Here is a 22,969-nt window from a genome sequence, read left to right on the forward strand (position 1 = left end):
TATATATATATATATATATATGATTAACGTGTAAAAACTAAATATATGATCCTTTAATTTGTTTTATGCTCTTTTTTTTCTTAATTCATGTTATCATTGGAAAATCAAAGAGAAAATTGATTAGATTTGGAGATTTAATATATTAAAATGAATATTTTATTTTCAATTACCTGTCGAGTTTTTACCACCATTAAAAAAAAGGAAGAAAATAAAAAGACAGCAATTAATGCCAGTTCAGATCCATCCATATATATTTGTGTTTTTTCCTTAAAAAAATTAGTTTCAATTTCATTTTCCCATTTTGCTTCACCTAAACCCTAATCAATTCTTCAATCATTTTGATTTCTAAGTTTAACAATTAATTACCCCACATAAACAACCCCAAGATCTGATTCTTTTTTTTTTTTTGAAAAAGAGTGCATTAAAATCCAGATCTTTCTTGAATTTGAAAAAAAAATGTTTTTGTGGGATTGGTTTTATGGAGTTTTGTCATCTCTAGGTTTGTGGCAAAAGGAAGCTAAGATCTTATTCTTAGGTCTTGACAATGCTGGCAAAACCACTCTTCTTCATATGCTCAAAGATGAGGTATTATTAATTCCCTTTTATTCGGTTTGATACGGATTTTAAGAAAATAAAGATGTAATTTTGAAATATGTAGGTTAAATTGTTTGGGATTATATAGGGTATTTTGTTGTTGTTATATGGTTTAAATTGTTTTTAAATGTAGAAAGGTAGCAATTTGTTTTTAGGGACAGACTAAAAAAGGAAGTGCATCACATCAATTTAAGAGGGATGTAAGAATTATGTTATGTTTCTTTGATCGGGCACGAAGTTTAAGAAAAATGGTAAATCATGGGTTATATTGTTTCTAAACACAGAAAGTTACTAAAAGAGAAAGTTCATCTCATCAATTTGAGGAGGAGGAGGAATTATGTTATGTTGTTTGACTGAATACGAAGTTTGAGAAAGAAAAAAATGTACTTTTGAAATATGTAAAGCATGGTGGGTTGAATTGTTTCTAAATGTAGAAAGTTAGCAATTTGTTTTCCCAGTCAAACTTAAAAAGAAAGTACATTACATCATGGAGTTTTAAAAAAAGATTTGAAACTTGTGAATCATCTTATTAATGCCTTAGTTGCTTTTAAATGTAGAAAGGTAGCATTTTTGGGGGGGATAGACTAAAAAAGAAATTTGAGATGGATTGAGTAATTATAATGGATGTTGAGAAAACATGAATCAAGTGTAAATGAGCAAATGGGTGATTAGGATTCGTATTGTGTAGTTGATTTATCATAAAAGCATTGTCTTTGATTGTTTTCCGGTATTTACAGAGGCTAGTTCAGCATCAGCCAACACAGTATCCTACATCTGAAGAGTTGAGTATTGGGAAGATAAAGTTCAAAGCTTTCGACTTGGGAGGTCATCAAATTGCTCGTCGGGTCTGGAAAGACTACTATGCCAAGGTATGCCTTGTGTATTAAATGTTGATAACCATTTATTTCTGTAATTTTAGTTCTGCACATAGGTAGAACTTGTCTTGTCCATTTTGTCGCATCATTGTATTCTCCGCATTTTCTTGTGTTGGTCACTGAAAAGGCGGATTGTGTTGAATCTTTCTGTCAGATTAGATATATATCAATGCCTGAATTTTGTAACCTGATCATCTTTTATGTTTTAATAAAAAGAAATAATCTCTTTTAGTCTACTCCAAAAGTAAAGAAAACTCAAAATTGCCTTTTATATCATCAACTGTACTGGATGTTTAAGTCAGTTGCCATGTAGTTGCATCAGATCCATGTGTTTTATAATCGAATAGTATAACGAAGGGTATATATGAACAATATTTTGAAAGTACTGGGGTAAATGTGACCCTTTTTCCGTAATACTTCTGCTATTGTTCTGCCCTACTGGGCCAGATTCCTAGACACTTCCCTATCTTTTTCCTTCGTTTATATGACTTGTGTTTCTCTTTGATGACCATGATGGCTTAGTACAGCCTCTAGATTGGCTGTCCCTTGCAGCAACATGAAAACATTAATGTGCTTCATTGGTGGCACTTATCTCTGTGAGGTATGTGCTTAGAAAGTATTTGTATGGAGAATTAGATTTACTGAAGGTGTAGTGGGCTATTCCTTTGTCAAAATTGTCGAAGTCGTATGTTTGAATGCAGCAGTTTTTTTGAGGAAAACGATTCAGATTTTTTTTGAAATGGTAAGCATTGTTGATTTCATAAAAGACAAAACAACACGAAGAAGTGCTGAGATAACATCCGAAAAGGAGGGAAAGGGTGAGAATAGAATTAAAAAAAGAACCCCCTAGGGAAGAAACTAAGCTTACAAACTAGCAAGTGGGTTCAACATCATCTACCACTGATTTACCCATTGAAGTATTTGATTTGTCTTAGATTTGCCTTCTGTTTTATCTTTCAGTCCACTGAAATCCCCATACTGCTAATTTAGTCCCATACTTGCCCTTTTTCTAACGATTGTCCAGCTTAGCTCTGACAGTTATTACAATGGACGTAGGCAAACTAAAAATTCAAATTTATGCTCAAATTGACTTTTTAAAGTCAACCTGAATTAGAGTTCCTTGAAATATTTATACACTTCTATTTTGGTATAATGCTCTTGCACCTTAATTATTTCAACTAGTACCTTGTTACCTATCACCTACACAAGTACCGGGTAACTCTGCCCACCAAGAGTTAGGCAAATGGGAAGAATCACTTAGCGGTTTTCTGTCCGTATGGAGATTTGAACCCTGGTCTCCTAGGTTTTCACCCACTTTGTTGAGTCATTGATCACTAGGCCACACACTTGGTGACTGTTTTCATACCTATCGCTCGTTTGTCCAAACTTTTGTGACACTTACTTTTTATTTTGTGGTGCTAAGCATGACACCTTCTCTTTTTGGAAACTATTTAATTTAAGTATCCTCATTTTAGTCTCCCAAGGAGTTGTTGGGACACTACCACCGCTCATGTAAACACAAAATACATATGGAACCCTCACCACCGCTCAGTTAAAGGGATAATTTTTTGGTGCTTTGCTTTTATTTAGCTTAAATGATAAAAGTCATCTTTAATTTTAAAATTTCATATCCAGTTAAACACCGTCACGTAAAGTTTATATGGAGGGAGTAGATGATATGGGAAGGATATGATAAGTTAAAAAGTAATTCATTTTAGTTTGACCTAAACTTATTTTCACCATAAAAGACTCCAGTTTTTCTTCATAAATTGCTTTTTTGTACACTTGCCAATTTTTAAAGGAAAATCATAGCATGAGAGCAATGATTAGTTGGTTTCCCCAAGGTCGAAATTATTATTCCCTGATTAAGGTCTCTGTTGTTCCTTTCCCCTCAAGGTTACAAGTTTGGCTTCATGATATTCTTCCATCTTTGATTTTGGTCTTGATTGCTTTGTAGTCTACTGTCGGCCTAACAGCCTAACTGTACCAACACTTTTTTCGTCTTTTTTTCTTTTGAGTTGGGTGATCAGATAGCACAGCAAATCATGACTATTCTTAGACAAGTTGTGCTTAATCTCACGAAACACCAAATTGACTCGTTACAATCCATTTCAATGTACCTTTTACTCTATTTCAAAAAATCTGCCTTAATAAACAAAGAAAGGACAAAAGTTCCTCATGCATAATGTTTTTTCCCCTCTTTTGATAAATTATAATGTTTTAGTGCCTCAACAGTTAGAAAATTACCTTTTTCTATATTCATTTATTTTATGGTAGTGGATAAAAGTGCCCCTAAAGTGTCAGTAGGACATAGGTTGTTCTGATGGTTAGACTTTTTATCCCGGGGAAGTAGGGAGCATATGCTGAAGACCAGATGGAAGCTTAGGACTGAAAGAGTCACAAATTACTGTTCAGGGACTAAATTGCTCGTCTTATGAAAACATTACCTACTCCAGCAAAGTTCCTTTCTCCACCCCTTCCCTAGAGTTCCTCCAGTAGTTTGTTACAAGGTTGCAATCTTTTCTTTTCTATTTTAAGCTGTGCAGTGTAAGGTACTAAATTATTTCTTATTAGTGTAAAGTTTGCGCCTTCTGTTTTCCTTATTTCCTTCTTTTCCGGTGACTATTGATCTGGCCAATGAGTTTCCGTAGTTTTGTGTCAAGTGGCTTGAATTGCTGTGCCACAGGTTGATGCAGTTGTGTACCTAGTTGATGCATATGATAAAGAGCGCTTTGCAGAGTCAAAAAAGGAACTTGACGCGCTTCTTTCTGATGAAGCCCTTGCTGCTGTCCCCTTCCTCATTTTGGGAAACAAGATAGACATACCATATGCAGCCTCAGAAGATGAACTGCGTTATCACCTTGGCTTGACCGGTGTCACAACTGGCAAAGGTAAGGTGAATCTTGCTGATTCTACTGTTCGTCCTTTGGAGGTATTTATGTGCAGTATTGTACGGAAAATGGGTTATGGCGATGGATTTAAGTGGGTATCTCAATATATAAAGTAGGTTATGCCATAGAAGTTGAAAGAAGTGGCGTCCTGGTTATGCTGTAGATCAGCATTTTTGGAAAAAGATTGGTTTCACCAGATACTTAATTCATTTGTTTTCGAATTGATCAGTCAGTCTTCTATAACTATTTTGTATCCTCTGGTATCTATGTAGTTTGATGAGAAGATACTTTTGTTTGTGTAACATTTACATGTAGCTGGAAATTTCTATCTACATATTCTTGACTTATATTTTTCTTTTTTCCATATATTGTTCAAATGTGTCCTATTTTTTTCTTATGAAAATATGACAAACGAAACAATCATGTACAATACTTTGTTATTTTGAAAACAATGCTGACAAGAGGGACACAATTTTTTTTTTTCTTCCTGGCAATCGAAAACTTGATTAATTACCAAAAGTGAGGAAGACTGAAGTTTGATACTTTCAAAGGGTTAAAAAAGTCTTTACATTAAATCAAAAAAGGCGCTAGACTTTGTGCAATGCAACAACTAGGGTTCGGGAAGGGGTGATGCGAAGGTAGAGGTTATTTTTGATAGACCCTCGGCTCAAAAAGGTGGTAGACTGGTAGTAGATAAGCTAAATACTGAATTAAATACTGTGCATGTAGTGGAAGGAGAGAATAAAATGACAAATGGGTAAAACTACAAAATTTTCCCAGCTAGCAGTGGTAAATACTTTTCTTCCTCATGTGTACAATGATATTGAAGCAAGTTCTTTTCTTTTTTTTTTGGTATCCCACCCAGTGTCCAGTACATGCATTGGGGCTAATATGAACTCACGCCGCGTAAGGCCCATTTAAGGAGGCAGTGGTCCCAACATTTCTTTTCCATACCAAGGCTTCAACTCGAGACTCTAGTTATCCCACCACAATCTTTGTCGGTATAGGAGCAGATTCAGATTCTGCTGAGTCAGTGGCATAACATTTCAAACTATTCTCTTTTCGTTATAGAACTCTTACTAAAATCCCCTAAAATTCAACAAGTCAATGCTTCATATTTCACTGGAATTGGTTGATTAAATCCAGCTTGAGACAACATATTCCCAACTATCGCATGCTCTCTGCAGAACGCCCCTTTGAACACTGTCGCATTTGTAATGTTTGTGTTACTACACAATGCAGTATTGCACACATCTGAATCAAGAGTTTCAGGTACAGATCGTTGAAGTTCTTGAATTTTCTGAACTTGTTGCTGCATTACAACTGTGCCAAAAGTTTCAGTTCTTGATTGTTGTTGTTCTTGATTTAGCTGAACTTGTTGCTGCATCAGTTGCAATGCAGCAGCAGCTTTCTTTCTCTGCTTCTCAGCTGCTTCTTCGTCCTTGATTGTCGCCATCAAACTAGCATAACCCCTCTGTATCAGTCTATAGAGCAGTAAAGCTGACATCTTTGCTCTATCCCTTACAGAATCTACATCTTGTTCATCTGCAAATTCACACCTTTCTATGAAACTCGTCGATTTGTCAGGCTTGTGCCTTAAAGTTAGCAACAAATGTGCTCTTTCCAGTTCTGATCTTGAACAACCCCAGTTTAAACCAATCAATGCATAGTAATCCACATTACCCGTTTCGCCATTTGCAACCCTCTTCTTCAATTCTTGAATTTTTGTAGCCAAGGAACAAAGTCTCCCTGGAATCTCCCTGTATTCCACACTTTGACGCTTCCATATTGGTCCTGGTAGTTTCCTATCCCGTAGCATTGAATTGTACAAGAGTTTTAAGTGCTCCAAATCATGAAGACTATCAGGCAAGCATCTTATGGTTTCAAATAGTGCAGCTCTTGTTCTAAGAGCATCAATGCAAGAAGGGTCCAATGCTAGCGTTCGATTGCAATCAGCTATTGCCTCTGCAATTCGACCAGAAGAATGATACGCTGATGCTCGATGCATATAGCATTCAGCCATAAACCCCTGAGGGGCACCACGACGACCATCCACAATTTTTGAAAAATGCCTAATAGCTTCTGAGTAAAGACCAGCATCAAGAGCTGCAATTGCAGCAGTTTTTCGTCGTAGGAGTAGCTTGATATGACTGAGAAGTTGAGATATTGTTTCTGACTCGGTTATTTGCAGAGCTGTACAGCAATTTTTGCTTGAGATTGGAAATTTAGTAAACGAGAAGCTATCCTCAGACCAACAAATGCTCTCACGTCGAAATGCATCTGTAGCAAGGCGTTTGCCAGTTTGTAACAGAACCATTGCGTCTTCCATTAGGCCCAAATGGCAACAAGCTTGTCCTAAGACCAAATACCTGTTTAAGACATGATGTAATTAAGAAATTAAACACATGTTCCCTCTAAAAACTTCCAAGTTTTAAATGAGACGATCACACAACAAGTAATTCAAAGTGCGCTTACCTCCATTGACCTTCTTTATTGCAATTCTTGTAGAGACTAGCCATAACCTTCTTCTTCAAATAAGATATAGAGAAGCACTTGAAGTTAGGTTCATCACCATAAGAAATGAGGCTGATTTGCTCCTTTGAGCTATCAAATGAACCAGAAGAAGAGGTAGATGATGTGTCATCACTAGGCATTTTCAGACTAGGAATATAATCTTTTAGCATATAAGCTACATCCTTAAAACACCTTAAATATAGCAAAGATCGAGCCTTTAACTCTAGGGCTAATTCAAAACGCGGAGAAATTGCAAGCGCAGCTTCAACCAGGGCAAGAGCTGAAGAAATCTCATTTGGTTCTTGAGTGGCTATAAGAATTTTGGCATCTCTGATATATCTTTCCACAATCTGACAAAAACAAACACAGAGCATAAGTATGAGTCTAGGATTTTGAGTTTATGAGTTGCTAATCCTAGAAGACACATCTTAAAAAATACAAAGCTACCGGATTCTGCTGAATCCATTGATGAAGCTCTAGCGAAAGTGAATGAAATGAACACGGGTATTATCAAGAATGCATTTTTTAGACACAAATACGCGATTTGAGCCAGCTGAACCCATAGTTAAGCTATACTAACTAATTATATATGCAATTATAGTGGATGCAATGAAAAAGGGTCAAATCAAGAATGTGTCTTCTAAACACAAGTAGATGGTATGAAGCTAAAGCCATTGCATTTTACCAAACCCGTAGACAAAGCTCTAGCTCCGCTCCACATAATTGAAATGAAAATGGATAAAATCAAGAATGTGTTTTTCAAACACAAAATACGAGCTAAAGTTACTAAATTCAATCGAACCCATGGGCAAAGCTCTAGCTCAAGAATGTATTTTTCAAAGTTTGAGTCAAAGCTACTGAATTCTACGGAATCCACTTGCTCCCCTTGCATAACTAACTCTGTATACTTGAAAATGGATAAATGAAGAATGTGTTTTTCAAGCACAAAATACAAAGGTAAAATTACTGAATTCTATCGAACTCACTCGCATATAACTAACTATATATGCAAATGCAATCATCAAAATCAAGATTGTACCTTTTTGTTGGTAACCCACCAGGGTTTTTTTTCTGCAGAGGCAAGAAATGGAGGAGATGCAGCCATTGTTGGATCAAGAATCAAACTTTCTTGATATTTTTTGGGTAATGGGTATCTCTGTTTACATTAATATTGAGCAAGTGCATGAATATACAGTGCCAGCTTTGGAGAGAGAGAAACAGAGACCTTTTGATCCTTCTGTTTCATTGCTGGCAAACCACGCCAGAATATATCTCTCTCTCTGTAAACACTTCTACTCATCTACCTCTAATTAATTTGTTTTATTTGAGTTTGATTTGATACATCGTTTAAACATTAAATCAATTAGTTAGTATTAGATTTATCGATATTTATAAATAGTGTTAATTATCGTTATATATATAAAAGCTTAATGAGTTACAGTTAATGATCATTATTGATGCAATGTTTAACGAGATGTGTTTCAATTGTGTAGTGTTAAGCATGTTACGGAGAAAGTTATTTAATTTTCGTCTATTTTTAATTGGCATAGTTTTTTTTTTTAGAGTTAAACTATAGAAACTTTGATTAACGTTTTATGATTTTTTTTCATCACATTGATATGTAAAAAATTATAATTAATCGTACTTTTCGTATAATTTTTTATATCTAAATTTTTTGTTTAACATATCAAATTAATGTAATCTAATTTAATTTTGATTACATAGATGCTCTCCAATATACTATTTTGGGATGCTCAATAATATTTGTCCATTTTATGAAATTAATGAATAATTTTACACTTATAATTTACCGGCGTTATCATTAATTATAGACGTTGTATTTATTATATTCAAAGAGTAATATAATAAAATTACCTTTTTATTAATAGTTTCTTAAGAATTATGCAAAATTAATAGTACACAACTATGATTGAACGGACGAGTTATATACTAGTCTAAGCTCTTTTTTAATCTTATATTAAGTTGAGATTTTTAATTATATAAATTATTTCTATATTAAATTTTGAATTTATTATATATATATATATATATATATGAGACTCCAACAAGTTGCCTCCAAACAAAATTAATATTTTGCGTGAATTTATTTATTTCTGCTGCAACATAATTAATTTACTCATCTATCCTATCTTTTGTTTGTTTAATTTCCACCTCCACCCCACCCACCTTAGATCTCAATGGATCATAATTTTCGACTTCTGATTAAAAGATTATAGATTGATATTTTTTATTATAATAAAATATATACGTATATTGAATTTTATGATCGTTCAATTTGTTTATGAATTTCTCATATAAATCAACTATGAATTACGTTGCTGATAGTAATTTGACGTAACTTACAATTTATTTTGAACATGTCATTATTATTCAATGCATATAGATTATATTTCAAGATATTAATTTGAATAAAATAGTTAAAATTTATTTGAATTGATAATTTCTAATAAATCTATAAAAAAAAATTCAAAATAACTACAAAAGTGCTAGCCTACTTAATTACTACTCCATCTTCTTTGCTACCAAACAATGAAGAAAAGTATGAAAAAACAAATACTAGGTATGCTAGATCTACAAAAAATAAATATATTTAAAAATATTGTAAGGAAGATGGTAGTGGTCACCATTAATAAATGTAAAAAAAAAAAAAAAAGAACCTTATAGTAAAATATATAATAGCAAAAGATAGTGTTGAGAAAGTGACAAGTGCGATGGCGTAAGGTTATAGAATCATGCTTTTATTTTTTTTCTCTTTTGCTTTTGATATTATTTAATGAATGCACATGATATATTGAGTCCACAACCATATTGGTTTGTCTTAAAGTTTCTCCAAAATAATATTTATTACTCCCTACTTTTTTTTTCTTAAGTAATATGATTATGATTATGTAAAAGAACTTTTATATTATCGATGCAAAATTTAAAACTTTAATTTTTATTAGGATTGTGATAGAGTGATACTGAATATTTATTGATTTCTATTAGAGATTTTAGATTTGAGTTTTTATGTATGAATTTGAGTTAGCTTAAGAGAACGTTTTATTTTTTAATATAAAACTTTTTTCGCATGAATTACTATTTAGTCGAATGAATTCAAATAATATATATTTAACGTTAAATTGCTCTATAAATCTCATCGAAAATATTTGATGCCTCGATTACCACATCATCATACCTAAATAATTGTGACCTTGCATCCATGTGTCTAACTTTAAGGTGCTGGAACTCCAGCTCAGCCTAACAGTTAGGTTATAGGATCGTAAATAGAATTGGACCTAACCTATATGATTAATTCCATTATTAGTTAATTAATATGCTCATCAACATCACCATATTAATGGATTTTTCAAAAATCATGTGTTATGTTTTTTCACCCAATGTTTGTATTTGCATGAAAATCTCAATTAATTATAATTTATGTTGCGTAAGATTTATTTAAAAAGTAAATATTTTTTATATTTGTTATAGTAAGTTTGAACTATAAGTTTTTGATTAAAAGAAAAGAGTGTGAAGGCAAATTTATAATTTGATATTTATGGAATAGTAATTTCAAATGTTTATATTATAAAATTAGTGTTTTTACTTATTTAGTAAATTTTTAATGCACGATTTGAGATACGTTTTATTCATTTCACCATAATATGACGATGTTCAATGATGTCCAAAGTAATGTCAATTCAGACATAAATTAGGAAGAATTGGAATAAGCTAATAATGTGTTTTAAACCTAACCCTATTGGATACGTCCAAAATCATGTGTTCTTTTTATCCAATATTTTAATATATATGAAAAATTCGACTAAAAATAATTTATGTTGTGTATAAGAAATACTTCTTATTTTTCCATATAAAACTCGAATTTAAAGTTTCTAGTATAGCTGTTGAGGGAGAATAAAAAGCGAATTCAGAATTGAATTTTATAAATTTTTAGTTATTTTGAAATTTACTGTACGATTTGAACAAAAGTAATAACATTTCATCGAATTCACTACAAATTAAAATATTTGTATAAATCAATGCATCTTATTTATCTCAATGCAACTCATAATAACGTATCTCCAAAGTCATGTCAATTCAAACAGAAATTAGGAAGATGCTAATAAATAATTGATGACACCAATTGTGAAATTAGGTATATATATTGAACTAAATGTTAAAAATGATATTAAACACCCCATGTTAATTAGTGCTGTTTAATTACCTCTTTCATTAATTATAATAAAAATATTTTATTTATTTCCCTTTCAATTTAATGGCTCTCTTTTGGGTAAATAAACATGCATTATACATAGCAAAATAGACCTATCAAACATGAAAAGTATATCAACCTCAATAGCTCAAATTTTCGAATTATCATAAAAGTCAAAATAACTAAAATTAAAAATAAAACATTTTAAATAATATATATAAAAAAACTATAATTAATGTATATATACTCATCCAGACAGCTGTAACAATTATATATCATTTTTTAATATATAATTTGTTGTATTAATTTCTTAATCAGTAATATTGCTAAAGAGAGGAAAATAATAATAAGCCAAGGGAATCCAAGACTTTGCATTAAATTATATAGAATTAAAATAACACATGATGTTGTTTGGTTTAATGAGGCAAGTCTATTATTTTCTTGACTTATAAATTTGTTTTTATAAAAATAATGAATTTATATTATTTAAAAACACCTAATTGATATTTTCCTTCTTTTTTCTTGACTAAATCTTTTTTTATAACAATACAAATTTTAGTATAAATATATGTAAGACTATAAGTTTTATGTATGATATATTTAAACGTATTGACATTTTTGGGTTTGAAATCACAGGATTTTCCTGTTTATTTCATCGTAAATTCAAATTAATTGAAATAACTATGTTGGAACATCAAATACTAAAAGAAAATAAATTTATATTTTATTGATCGTGATTCAATATAATGGATTATTTATTAAAAAATAAAAAAATAGTCAATGTTTTTTCACATGCAAGCCGTAATTAGGTAAGAGGATCCAATAACTTTGACCGCAAGAAACGGTAGCATTAGTCAAATATCTTCATGCATGTGACAATATATTCCATTGAGAGGAAAGAATTAACATATTCATATCGAAAATATTTTTAATAAATCTTTTTTTTGAATAAAAAAATATATGTGAATATATTAGGCAAAAAATATATATTTACGATTTAATCAGCATTTAAAATTTGTGTCGACATGTACATTTCTATGGATATAGTTGGGAGATAAATAGAAAAAAAAATCGAAAACTTTATTCTTCACCTCGATACAACAGTTTAATTGTTATGAATTATATTATCTTAAGTAGTCGATTAATAAGGTGTAAACAAGATTAGCTTTGATGATCTAAGAGTATTAGTAATATATATTGTGATTACTAATGTTGAATTATTTCTTATCGTATTATATTAAATAAATATGATATGTCCAAATATGAGTAATATCCTGTAATGTTAATATCGTAATTCACTATGTATAAAAATAGTGTGTATATATAACTAATACAAATATTTATTGGACAGATTAAAATATTATCAAATAAGAAATAAGGTGATATCAAAGTTAATATATATATTATTTTCTCATGAGTTGTCAAAATTTGATAATTCTATGGTACATCAAGAAAGAAAAAAGGTCACGTGAAACCAATAAAAGAATAGTGATTATATGGTATCTATCTATCTGGAATATTAGTGAATGACCACTAAGGAAAAGATTAACGAATCTTTATGATGGCCAAATATTAAAGAGAAAAAAAAGTAGTGCACATTGAGCGAATAGTTTGAGACGGATTCAAAATTTAATTATATTATTTGATTATTATTGAAAATGTTGATTTTCGATGGTAGAATTTGTTGATAAATGGCTTGAAGGAAAATAACTTTTCATATTTATAATGGCTCACTAAAATTTTGCATTTTTTGAGATGTTCATCCCTGGAATCATGCATTAATAACTTTTGTATTGCTAATATCATGAGTTGTTATTACTATTAGTTTTACACAAAAAAATTGTCTTTAAATACACCAAAATATCAAATTAAACGGTTAATAAATAACAATCTGAGTATTATTATTTAATATTATTTTTATGTATCTTATCCAACTATCCTTAAAAATATAGTAAATCAACTCAGCAATCTCTAGGCATTTTTTAGTGCAACTCTTAATACTTATTCTGTCAAGAAAATAACATAATACAACTATCGATAACGGGTTCATTTAAAGTATAATAATATTGATATATAGATAATCATTAAATGGGGATCATATGACATATGCCTATGGGATCACATTTAATGTAATTAATATCATACTCTTGAGAATATATTTATTTATTTTAGTAAGTAAAAAGTACTAATATTATCCTTTTCGATCCCAATAAGGTACATAGTAGTAATAATGATTTTGGAACTCACAAGTTGATTGAGTTAAAAGAGTACTTACTGGTTGACTAATTATATTCCTTCCGGTTTCAAATATTAATCGTTGAATTTGTTTCAAAATATTTCACGTTTCAAGAATTTAAGAAACATTTTTTTCCCTTGAGATCACACTTATTGCTTCATATAGTAGTGTTGATCAAGGATGGAGCTAGATAGGAATAGTGGTTCAATTGTTTGAGTTGAGTCCCATGATATATTAAGAAAAAGTGTAGTGTAGAGGCAAAGGGGATTCAAAAATTGTGTTAAATTACAAATTCAAGGTCTTAGGTGTAACATTGTAGTGTCTTTATAAAATCATCTTGTATAGATTTTTGGCTTTGCTACTAGTATTGTTAATTAGAAGGGTGTTAGTGGCTGTTTAGCAATGAATATTTTTTACAATTTTTCTAGAGTTGAATTCAAGAAATCATGTTTGGGGTGCATACTATTCAAAGTAATGGAAGTTTTCACAATGTGAAAAATCACAAGTGTTTGCACAAAATACAACATGAAGGGGTGAAATAAAAGTTTCATCTACACTAGGCAAATGTGATCCAGGGCTCAGCCTGCATTGGATGTCTCAAGAGATGATTTTACACAACATTGAAAATCAACTTCTTCAACAAAAGCAGCAAGATGCTGCTATGTGAATAATTATTTTTGTACATTTTACTTCACTAATCTAAATATACTGAACTTGAGTGAAGCTATTATACAGACCTTAGCCAACAGACACGTTATCACTTCTTCTTCTTCTTCTTTGATGTAGACGTCCCTTTTTTGGACTTCCTTTTGGTACTTGTATTACTCATGTTCTTGCTACACTCTGGGCAAAACCAGTCTTCCTCGGGTATACATTCAAGGGGAGGATCACAGCAATCTACATGCATGCCAATGCCACATCCAAGAGAGCCACTCTCGTCACCACAGATCAGCATTACTTCCCCCCTGTCAGGCGACCCACACACCTGGCATGCTATATCATTACTACTGTCATCTGATGGCTCCATCTCCTCAACAATCTCTTCCAAACGATTGACATGTTTTTTCAGTGATCTTTCCGCCCAGGAATGAGTGTTGTATTGCACATAATTGCTGAGGGTATAACCAGGTTTGCACACATAAGTCACCAAGTAATCAGGCAACACACAAGGTATCTCATGCCTTAAGAATTCTTGAACCCACTTGTCACAGCGTGGCATGACCTCACTGACAATGGCAAAGTCAACACCTGACTCAAGGAATCGACTATAAGGAGGAGAAGTTGCTAATATAATGCCATCCCCTGCCTTAACTGCACGCTTCAATGTATCCTGATTCAACAAAAGAGAGCATATTATAACCTGTTAGAGATGCACACAAAGTGCAATCTGGATAAATTTATCAGTCTACAAATCGCTTGCATGTGACATGGAAAAATTAACTTCCCACAGAAAATAATTCCACCGGAAATGTTTCATCTTAGGAAATCACTTTCTAGATCATCTTCCAATTGTGATTGGGGATAAAAGTACATGGCATATGATGGCCGCACAAGATGTTGGGTATAATATTAAAATAGTGTTCTAGTGATAAATTTTTTAGTACTAAAGAAAGACATTCTACATGTTTAAGTAATATGAGTAAAAGTTATGCTTTGTAAGAATAATGATAGAATTACGTTTTATAAAGAAAATTTACCTGCACCCAAATGCAAGTCATTTTCCCCTTTGGTGGAATATGCTATGTTAGGAGAAATTGTTTTTCCATAATACAAGGAAACCAACAACTAGAAAATGATTTCATCAAAGAAGTTCCAGAAAATAGTTCTTCGTCATACAAAACACACCGTAAAAAGAGTTGATGGAAGAAAAAGAAATTCTTGCAAATAGGCAGCATGGGAACTCAAATCTTCAAAAACATATACAGCAAACAACAAGTTACCATACCAATGGTGGTACAATGCAGTCTCCATAAATGATTATCTTCATTCCATATAATGCGCCATGTCCAGTCCTCTCCCTCAGAAGTCGCCACTTTCTTGGGGCCTCTAAGTTGATTGCTAAGTCTTCAGTAAATCCCTTTTTGTGCCATTCATATGGTTCCTCATCTAATAATTTTCCAGCCTCAACAGAAGCAGTTAAATAATCTGTATTCAAGATCCACCTGTAAAAACAACAGATGATATGTTTTATTTGTGAGAATGGACATAACTTTACGGTTGAGTAGTTTTTTTAAAACTGGTAACTTCTTTAGGGCTGTGTACTTAGTCAAACCTTCCAGAGGATGCAGCAGCAAAAAACTTCTCTGTTCTTCGTACTGGGGCAGGAACAATGAAATGGGTTGCCTGATATGACCACTGGTGAGAATCTCTGCACACTTTCCCTTTCAATCGCTTGATAACCTGCTGAAACTCCTTCCTTTGTAGCCGATGTCCACTAACTATAAACCACCTAGGCTCACTTTGTACTTCTGTAACCTTCAAGGAACGAGACTTTGTATCATAAGGAGAACTTCTGTCAGCTTCATGTTCACTATGACTCGCATTCTGGAGTCCAACAACAGGCATATTCTCCCTCTCCACATCCATGGAGCTCTTCAATTGATTCTCAGTCGAAATTACTGAGGCTTTTCCAGTTTCAGATGGAGACCCTTTTCCTTTCTTTACTTCTACTTTGTTACTATCAGTTCTGCACTTCTTCCTTTCTGCGTCTTCTACAGAAGCAGCAGCTCTTTTAGTAGCTAGATTAGTTTTCTTGGTATTCTTCTTCATGCATTTTGGACCTTCGGGAACATTCTCCTCTGAAGCTTTCCCCACAGAAGTTGACTTACTTAATTTGGTCTCCTTGCCAGAAGAAATCTTTTGAGTTTCAAATTCATTGCTTTCAGTACTAAGAGCGCCTTCTACAGAAACAGCAGCTCTTTTGGTAGCTAGATTAGTTTTCTTGCTATTCTTCTGCAGACATTTTGGACCTTCAGGAACTTTCTCCTCTGAAGCTTTCCCCACAGAAGTTGACTTACTTAACTTGGTCTTCTTCCCAGAAGAAGTCTTTTGAGTTTCAAATTCATTGCTTTCAGTACTAAGAGCGCCTTCTACAGAAACAGCAGCTCTTTCGGTAGCTAGATTAGTTTTCTTGCTATTCTTCTTCAGACATTTTGGACCTTCGGGAACTTTCTCCTCTGAAGCTTTCCCCACAGAAGTTGACTTACTTAACTTGGTCTCCTTCCCAGAAGAAGTCTTTTGAGTTTCAAATTCATTGCTTTCAGTACTAAGACTCTTTGCAATATCCTCCCTTTCATTCTTATTTACCACCTTGTTTGCATTTAATTTCTTCTCCGCAGATTGAAGCCCTGAATGTTGTGCTTCAGTACCAGTAAACTTCTCTCTTAGAACATTTAATTCTTCATCTTCTTGGTCCTCTGGAGCCTCAGTATCATCATTTAGGGATTCATTTGTTTTGGCAGATTCTTTTTCAGAATTCAAAAAATTATTTCTCTCGATCTCCTTGCTCGGATCAGCATTATCTGCAGGCAGAACCTCACCCTTTTTAGAGCTCAAGATATTTTGGTGTTCTGTCTCCTCTCTCCCTCCACTACTGGAAGCAGCTGAATCATTCGTCAGAACAGTCTTGTTAATGAGTAAAGAACCTTTCTGATTTCTGCCATCCCCTTTACCGAGACTTTGTCTAGATCCGAGTGTCTTCTTGGAAAGTGATCTTTTCTTCAATGTCTTAGACCCTGACATGGAATCATCTCCAGCTTTATTGAACTCAGCCAGCACATTAGACTTCAGGGTATCTCTTCTTTCATTAACTGGAGATGGGACATCATGCCGTTCATCCAGTGGCCCACTGACATCAACAGCAGCATGACTAGTCTCTTTCGACCCGACGATCATATAAGTGCTGCTTTGCGGGGCATCCTCATCATGCCCTTGCCCAGTGCTTAGTGTCGCAGGATTGGAAATGGTTGAATCATAATGCTGCATGGTTTCCAAAGTAACACCCTTGTCCAAGTGAGGGGCAGGGTTCCTAGACAATAGATGACTACCCTTATGGCTTAGACTATGTAACTTTGACGAATTTATTAACTCTTCAGAATGATTTGACGTCAAATAACCATCTGGTATGCTTACAAAAATATTACCAGCTCTTGGTGACTTGAAGCTACTGTCTGAAATGCCCATATTCCTTTTCTCAGGCAGTTTACTGCTTTGACCCTTCCCAGAAAACGACAAATTCTTTGGAGTGGTTACACCTAACTCACTTTTTTCTAGTCCTTTCTGAGAGGACAGGTTAAAGCAATCAAACCCTATACCTGCTTCAGTAGCGGCAGGACTTCCTGAATAACTCTTCATATGTTCAGAGGTCATCGGAGAACTGAATTTCCTTGGGAATTCTCTGGACGAACAAGAATGAGGAGACTTCCTGGCACTATTTGAAACAGAAACCAAATCACTTCCATTTTGTTGCATGCTAGATGGTGGCTCTTCTTTTGTTCTACAGAAGTTGGAATTAAGCATTTCATCATGCCTATTCGGAGATTCTTCAAAAGCTGGAACCTGGTCAGATTTTGACTGCTTTGAAGCAGATAATGACAGCTCTTTTGTGTTCCCAAGAACTGACGAGCCTCTAGATGTGTTTAAGTCTGAAATGTTTGTAGAGGCTTCCTGCTTCACAAGGAATCGATTAGGACTTTTTGGATTTTCAGGACCCATGATAGCTATTGTTTCTGCAGACCTGTTTGCAGCAATGCCCTCATTTTCATCTTCAGAATCTTTGGCTTCAGCTTCCATCATCTCCAACTCATACCCACTGAGGCCAGAAAAAGAATACATGAGCACACTATTATTTGCTGTTAATTCATTTAACAAGAAAGCCCCATAAGAGGGGTAAAGTCTAAACATATTATGCCTGAGCTAAACAAAATTAGCTCTTCCTTAATAGCAAGTGAGTAAAATCACTTCATTGCTTTTTACCCTAAAAATCGTTGTCTGCAGCATGATTTGATTTTGAGGTTGAACTTGTTTAGAACAAAGTCAGAAGCTACACAACTCTAAATAAAATAAAATGACTGCATTAGGCATTAAATTGACAGATCCAAAAAAGGCTGAGCAGGTACGTAGAAACCTCTAGCGAGGTCTAATTTCATATAACTTAAGCACATAGAAGTATGCATTTGCAACTGGATCACATGAAAATGTTTCTCATTTAACAATTTCAATACACCCTTTAACACTTTCACCTTCTAATTAAACAGGCCTCTATAATATCTCAATGTTCAACTTCATATGTTTCAGATTCTGCAATATAAAGGCAACCTAGTAAGGGTAATATAACTATTCAGTACCAAGCAAAACAAAATACAGCAGAAACAATGAAGCTACTTCACATTAAAAGGCAGGAAATGGCAATGACGCACCTCTTATCATACTCTGCTTCTGAAAGGATTTCCCAAGACTTTAAACTGCATAAGAAATCATGAAATGAAACTTTGCATTTTAGCAGGTTAAGAATAGAAATATCTGTAACTGACAAAATAAAGCTCGTGCATACCAATCCTCCAACCACTGGTGATTAACAAGCTTAATCGTCTTCATTTTCTTGGCAAGTTCATATTTCTCCCCTATCAAATGTAATGACCTCAATTAGCACTGATACACAGTTGTATATACATATCACAACAGACATGTTAAAGAGTGAAAATCAAATGGAAATTGGGGTAGTTTTCTTTCTTATCTTTGTTCAATGAGAAAAGAGAATTTAAGACATAAGTAGTATGACAGACTGATTTATCAAAGGTCATGGAAATTGACAGGCTGCTTAACGAACATGTGATTGAGGCTCATCCATTAAGCCTCAATGCCCTTAACATATGACATATCACATAGTAAATCATCAAAGAAAAGAAAGAGAATCAAATGAAAAAATTAGCTCATAGTGTAGCACAGTCTTCTTTTTCATAATACTTGCTTCATCCTATATCATGAGATGGTGTTTAACTTGATAGGAAATCTAATGAGCAATTTAACTTAATTATTATATTAGCAGAGAAGGAAAACAAAAGTAGTGGTAGAAAAGTTATACGATAGAGAAATATCAATGAATTTAAATTTTGAAAGTTGTATAAAAATGGATATGTATCAATATTTTTGGGAGGTCCTGAAAAGGGGAAGTGCCACATAAATTGACAGACAGAATATTTCAATTTCCTTGTCATTATTCTCTCAAATTGTTAAATAGGATGTAGTTCACGAATGTAGTTCAGATGAGGATGCTCACATGGACGTGTGGGCATACTAGGACAGATATGATTAGGAACGAAGTAATAAGTGATAAGATGGGAGTGACTTATGTGGCAGACAAGATGAAGGAAGGAGGCAGGGAAGGTTCGGGCATGTGAAGAGGTGTGCGGATACGCTAGCAAGGAACTGTGAGGGGATGGCTATAGAAGGAGTTGGGAGAGGTAAAGGTGGGCCGGAGAAGAAATGAAGGGGGATGATTAGACAAGACATGAAACAAATTCAGTTTACCAAAGACATGACCATAGGAAGGTATGCAGGTCGAGGAATAGAGTAGAAGATTAGTAAGTAGTTGAGTGGTGTTGCACTTTCTGTGGGATAGGCAAGGGGCTAGCCGACTCTGAACTTGCCCACATTAGTAATATTGTATAGTATTCACATAACTTATAATTCTTGGAGTGTTTTAGTATTTCTTGTTAATTTGCTCAGTATAGTGCTATTTTGTTGTCATATTATTTTCTCCTCGCATCCATGCTTCAAAAGAAAGTTCTCTTCCTTTATTTTCTCAATTTTTCTTTTCTTCTCTTCTCTTTTGTGTTGAGGCCAGAGGGTCTTTAGAAAACAGTCTCTCACTCTCTCTGCCCCACAAAGGCAGGGGTAAGATCTGCATACATCCTACTCAAACCCCACTTGTGGTATTACACTGGTATGTTGTTGAAGTAATAGTTTTACGTTTATAATGAATCAACATTGTTCTAAAATCACAGCATATTGTTTCAAAGTTGTATATTAGTACTACTTTAATGACTTCCTCTTTTTTCTTCTTTAAATGCTTATAAGGTAACAGCAATACTCATTTTTGCAACTGCAGACGATATCCTAGATTACATGCTATTGTACCCTGACCTTCAGTTTGCTTTGAATTACCCATGTCAGATACACATACTCAACATTTCTCCCCAGGTCAAGCCTTCTACATAATATAATTTAAAGGTATATTCAATCATAAATCAAGGCAAGAAATGATATGGGAGGGAAAAAATTAGCCAGCAGCAACACATCATAATGAATCATCAACATAAAGGACATTTGTGCAAAAACACCTGAAACTCCCATTCACCGCCTCTAGGATTAAGCATTTAATAAAGCAAAACAAGAAATTAGGAGAGATGTAGTACAACCAGCAATAGCAACTGCTGGAAAGGGGATAGTTACCCTCAAATTTGTAGCATACAAGATGAGTGACTTTGTTTGCCACCAACGGCTTTGAAAAGTTTGCACCCATCAATCCCACCATTGTCTAGAACAAAGAGCCAAACATGTGACAAGCAACTGTTAGATTCTCCTCATCAGAAAATATTTAACTTCAACAAACTGCATTTTACAAACCATAATATCATCTCGATCTTGCCGTTGATACCCAGTTAAGCAGACTATCAGTGATTTAGCACCTGGAATTCCATTCAAATTTCTTGGAGGTCTGTACATGACCTGTAAGAAGTGGTGAATCTATTGAGTTTTGATTTAAGGGAAAAATCAATTATCCTTACAGGTCTATGGAAAGTTGACATAGAATTCTTAAGGGAGCAATGGAACAGATAGAAAACAACAGATAGATTCACATGACCACCAAAAACCCAAAATCATGGCCCTTCAAAATTTCTATAGATTTCCCTAAGCTCAATATGAGATATAAAAAAAATACTGGCTACTGAACTTACTGCATTATTGACTGTCTAATAGCAATATTGCAGAGCAAAAGCCTTTAAAACTGAATAGCCACTGACAAAATGGACTCCTAAACAGATAATATTAAAGATCCTTTCATGCACCAAAGTGGTATTATAAACTAATGCAAATACTTCCCAAGAGATATGTCCTATCCACTATATCATAAAATTATGTCAATAAAGACATTCATTGTAGCCATTACTGTTTAAGCAACCACAGCTGGAAGAGGGACCAATCAACTAAGCATAACTGTGAGCCAGCAGACTGTATTTTCCAACAGATAAAAGACAGAACTTTTCAGAGGAACTCACAGAATGGTGATCGACAGGCATTCCCAAATCAAAACTGTGTGCAACCCACAAGCTGGTAACAACTATTTTTCCAACCCGTCGTGCAGAAACACATATGGGGTCATCCTGTTTCCAGAAAGCACTATGTTAAACCCTAGTTATAATTGTGAGGAATGCCGTTTGAGTTGCGTACAAAAAATGGGATAAGAAATCAAGCAGCAAGAAATGCAAAAGAAAGTCGCCCTGAAAATCAGAAAAGGACAATTATGTTCACCACACTCACGTAGATAATACTATCAACAATAAGATGGGTGCAATCTGGTCCATATTTGCCTGCATCAACTCCGCCACCCTCCACGAGCTTGGACTGAATCTAGAAAAGGAAAAAGGTAAAAAATTTAAAGTAGAACAATGACAACAACCATCAAAAACAAAAATTCCCACACACATAAAAACAATTACAACTACACCATAACAATTGAACATGGAAATGAAAAAAAAAATCATAACTACTCCATTTAAAGAACATAATACTTGGAACTTGAAACAAATAAATCAATCAACTGGCTTTGCATCAACAACATGAAACCTCACAATTCAAAACATTGTATCCTCATCTTTTATCTTGGCTTGAGACCGACTCTACTCTCCTCAGCTCACATGGCCATAATTAACTTGAAAAAAGTATCAATTAAATCAATCAACTCTGCCTCAAACTTAATCTAGTTAGAGTGTGACAGTACAAATACTTCGTATCCATTTTGCTATTGATCATTTCTACCGACAATGCTCGCATATAACGGGGTTACCTGTTCCTTTCTATGGGGGTCGAATCCAATTAGAACAAAACGAACACCAACGAAAATCTTGGAGCTGTCTTCGTACAACATATCTTGAGTCATTGGAACAATTTTTTCATGGAAGAAGCAACACGAAAAAATTTATATGAACCCTAGAAATTTGTTGAATTTCACAAAGCTTCTCGAGCAAGGAGTAAAATTGTTGGAGGGATTTTGTGTTTTTTAATTTTTTTATTTTGGCGCACTTATTACTGGGCCTCAAATGAAACACACAGTTGGGCTTTGAAAGCCCATCTCCATTTTTTTTGGGTAAAAATTTAAGGAATCCCATAGTGTAATTCAATAATTACATTCTGTCCCGACAAGTTTAGTAATTACAAAAAATTCCTTAAATTTGTTGAGTCGTGATACTTTAGACTGTAATGATACATGGTAACTTAAAACTGTTAAGAAAAAATAGGGGATAAAAACGGTAAATTTAATGTTGTTACTAAAACAGCTTAATTTGTGGTAACAGATCATTAATCAGCATTAAATTAGCACTTAATTGGATATTAATTTCAAAATTTGAAAATCAAAGATCATATCACT

The 22,969-nt window shown here is 33.7% G+C and overlaps 3 protein-coding genes across 3 annotated transcripts; 1 reads left to right on the forward strand and 2 right to left on the reverse strand.

The window, feature by feature from the left end:
* The first annotated feature begins 273 nt into the window (after positions 1 to 273).
* LOC107023508 (GTP-binding protein SAR1A-like) lies at positions 274 to 4,726 on the forward strand. Its single transcript, XM_015224220.2, has 3 exons — positions 274 to 585; positions 1,332 to 1,463; positions 4,156 to 4,726. The coding sequence occupies exons 1-3, from the start codon at positions 457 to 459 to the stop codon at positions 4,474 to 4,476; spliced, it is 582 nt and encodes a 193-aa protein (XP_015079706.1). The 5' UTR covers positions 274 to 456; the 3' UTR covers positions 4,477 to 4,726.
* Positions 4,727 to 4,880: 154 nt separating this feature from the next.
* LOC107023507 lies at positions 4,881 to 8,249 on the reverse strand. Its single transcript, XM_015224219.2, has 3 exons — positions 7,914 to 8,249; positions 6,836 to 7,224; positions 4,881 to 6,729 (listed from the first exon to the last, which is right to left on the reverse strand). Exons 1-3 carry the CDS (start codon positions 7,977 to 7,979, stop codon positions 5,457 to 5,459), a joined length of 1,728 nt encoding a protein of 575 aa, XP_015079705.1. The 5' UTR covers positions 7,980 to 8,249; the 3' UTR covers positions 4,881 to 5,456.
* Positions 8,250 to 13,755: 5,506 nt separating this feature from the next.
* LOC107021222 (BRCT domain-containing protein At4g02110) lies at positions 13,756 to 22,581 on the reverse strand. Its single transcript, XM_015221835.2, has 10 exons — positions 22,388 to 22,581; positions 21,862 to 21,951; positions 21,600 to 21,704; positions 20,947 to 21,048; positions 20,773 to 20,857; positions 18,872 to 18,941; positions 18,738 to 18,782; positions 15,593 to 18,130; positions 15,266 to 15,482; positions 13,756 to 14,650 (listed from the first exon to the last, which is right to left on the reverse strand). The coding sequence occupies exons 1-10, from the start codon at positions 22,478 to 22,480 to the stop codon at positions 14,078 to 14,080; spliced, it is 3,918 nt and encodes a 1,305-aa protein (XP_015077321.1). The 5' UTR covers positions 22,481 to 22,581; the 3' UTR covers positions 13,756 to 14,077.
* Positions 22,582 to 22,969: the final 388 nt, after the last annotated feature.

The sequence above is a fragment of the Solanum pennellii genome, chromosome 6 (assembly GCF_001406875.1).
Source record: "Solanum pennellii chromosome 6, SPENNV200".
NCBI lineage: Eukaryota > Viridiplantae > Streptophyta > Magnoliopsida > Solanales > Solanaceae > Solanum > Solanum pennellii.

Excerpts from the sequence above, each read along its gene's own strand:
- LOC107021222 (XM_015221835.2), bottom strand. The coding sequence starts at position 22,480 with ATGACTCAAGATATGTTGTACGAAGACAGCTCCAAGATTTTCGTTGGT. Across the intron at positions 21,952-22,387 it reads ACCCCCATAGAAAGGAACAG|ATTCAGTCCAAGCTCGTGGA; the intron begins GTAACCCCGTTA and ends TTCCTTTTCTAG. Across the intron at positions 21,049-21,599 it reads TGCCTGTCGATCACCATTCT|GTCATGTACAGACCTCCAAG; the intron begins GTGAGTTCCTCT and ends CACTTCTTACAG.
- LOC107023507 (XM_015224219.2), bottom strand. The coding sequence starts at position 7,979 with ATGGCTGCATCTCCTCCATTTCTTGCCTCTGCAGAAAAAAAACCCTGG. Across the intron at positions 7,225-7,913 it reads GGTGGGTTACCAACAAAAAG|ATTGTGGAAAGATATATCAG; the intron begins GTACAATCTTGA and ends TGTTTTTGTCAG. Across the intron at positions 6,730-6,835 it reads AATAAAGAAGGTCAATGGAG|GTATTTGGTCTTAGGACAAG; the intron begins GTAAGCGCACTT and ends TGTCTTAAACAG.
- LOC107023508 (XM_015224220.2), top strand. The coding sequence starts at position 457 with ATGTTTTTGTGGGATTGGTTTTATGGAGTTTTGTCATCTCTAGGTTTG. Across the intron at positions 586-1,331 it reads TTCATATGCTCAAAGATGAG|AGGCTAGTTCAGCATCAGCC; the intron begins GTATTATTAATT and ends CGGTATTTACAG. Across the intron at positions 1,464-4,155 it reads GGAAAGACTACTATGCCAAG|GTTGATGCAGTTGTGTACCT; the intron begins GTATGCCTTGTG and ends GCTGTGCCACAG.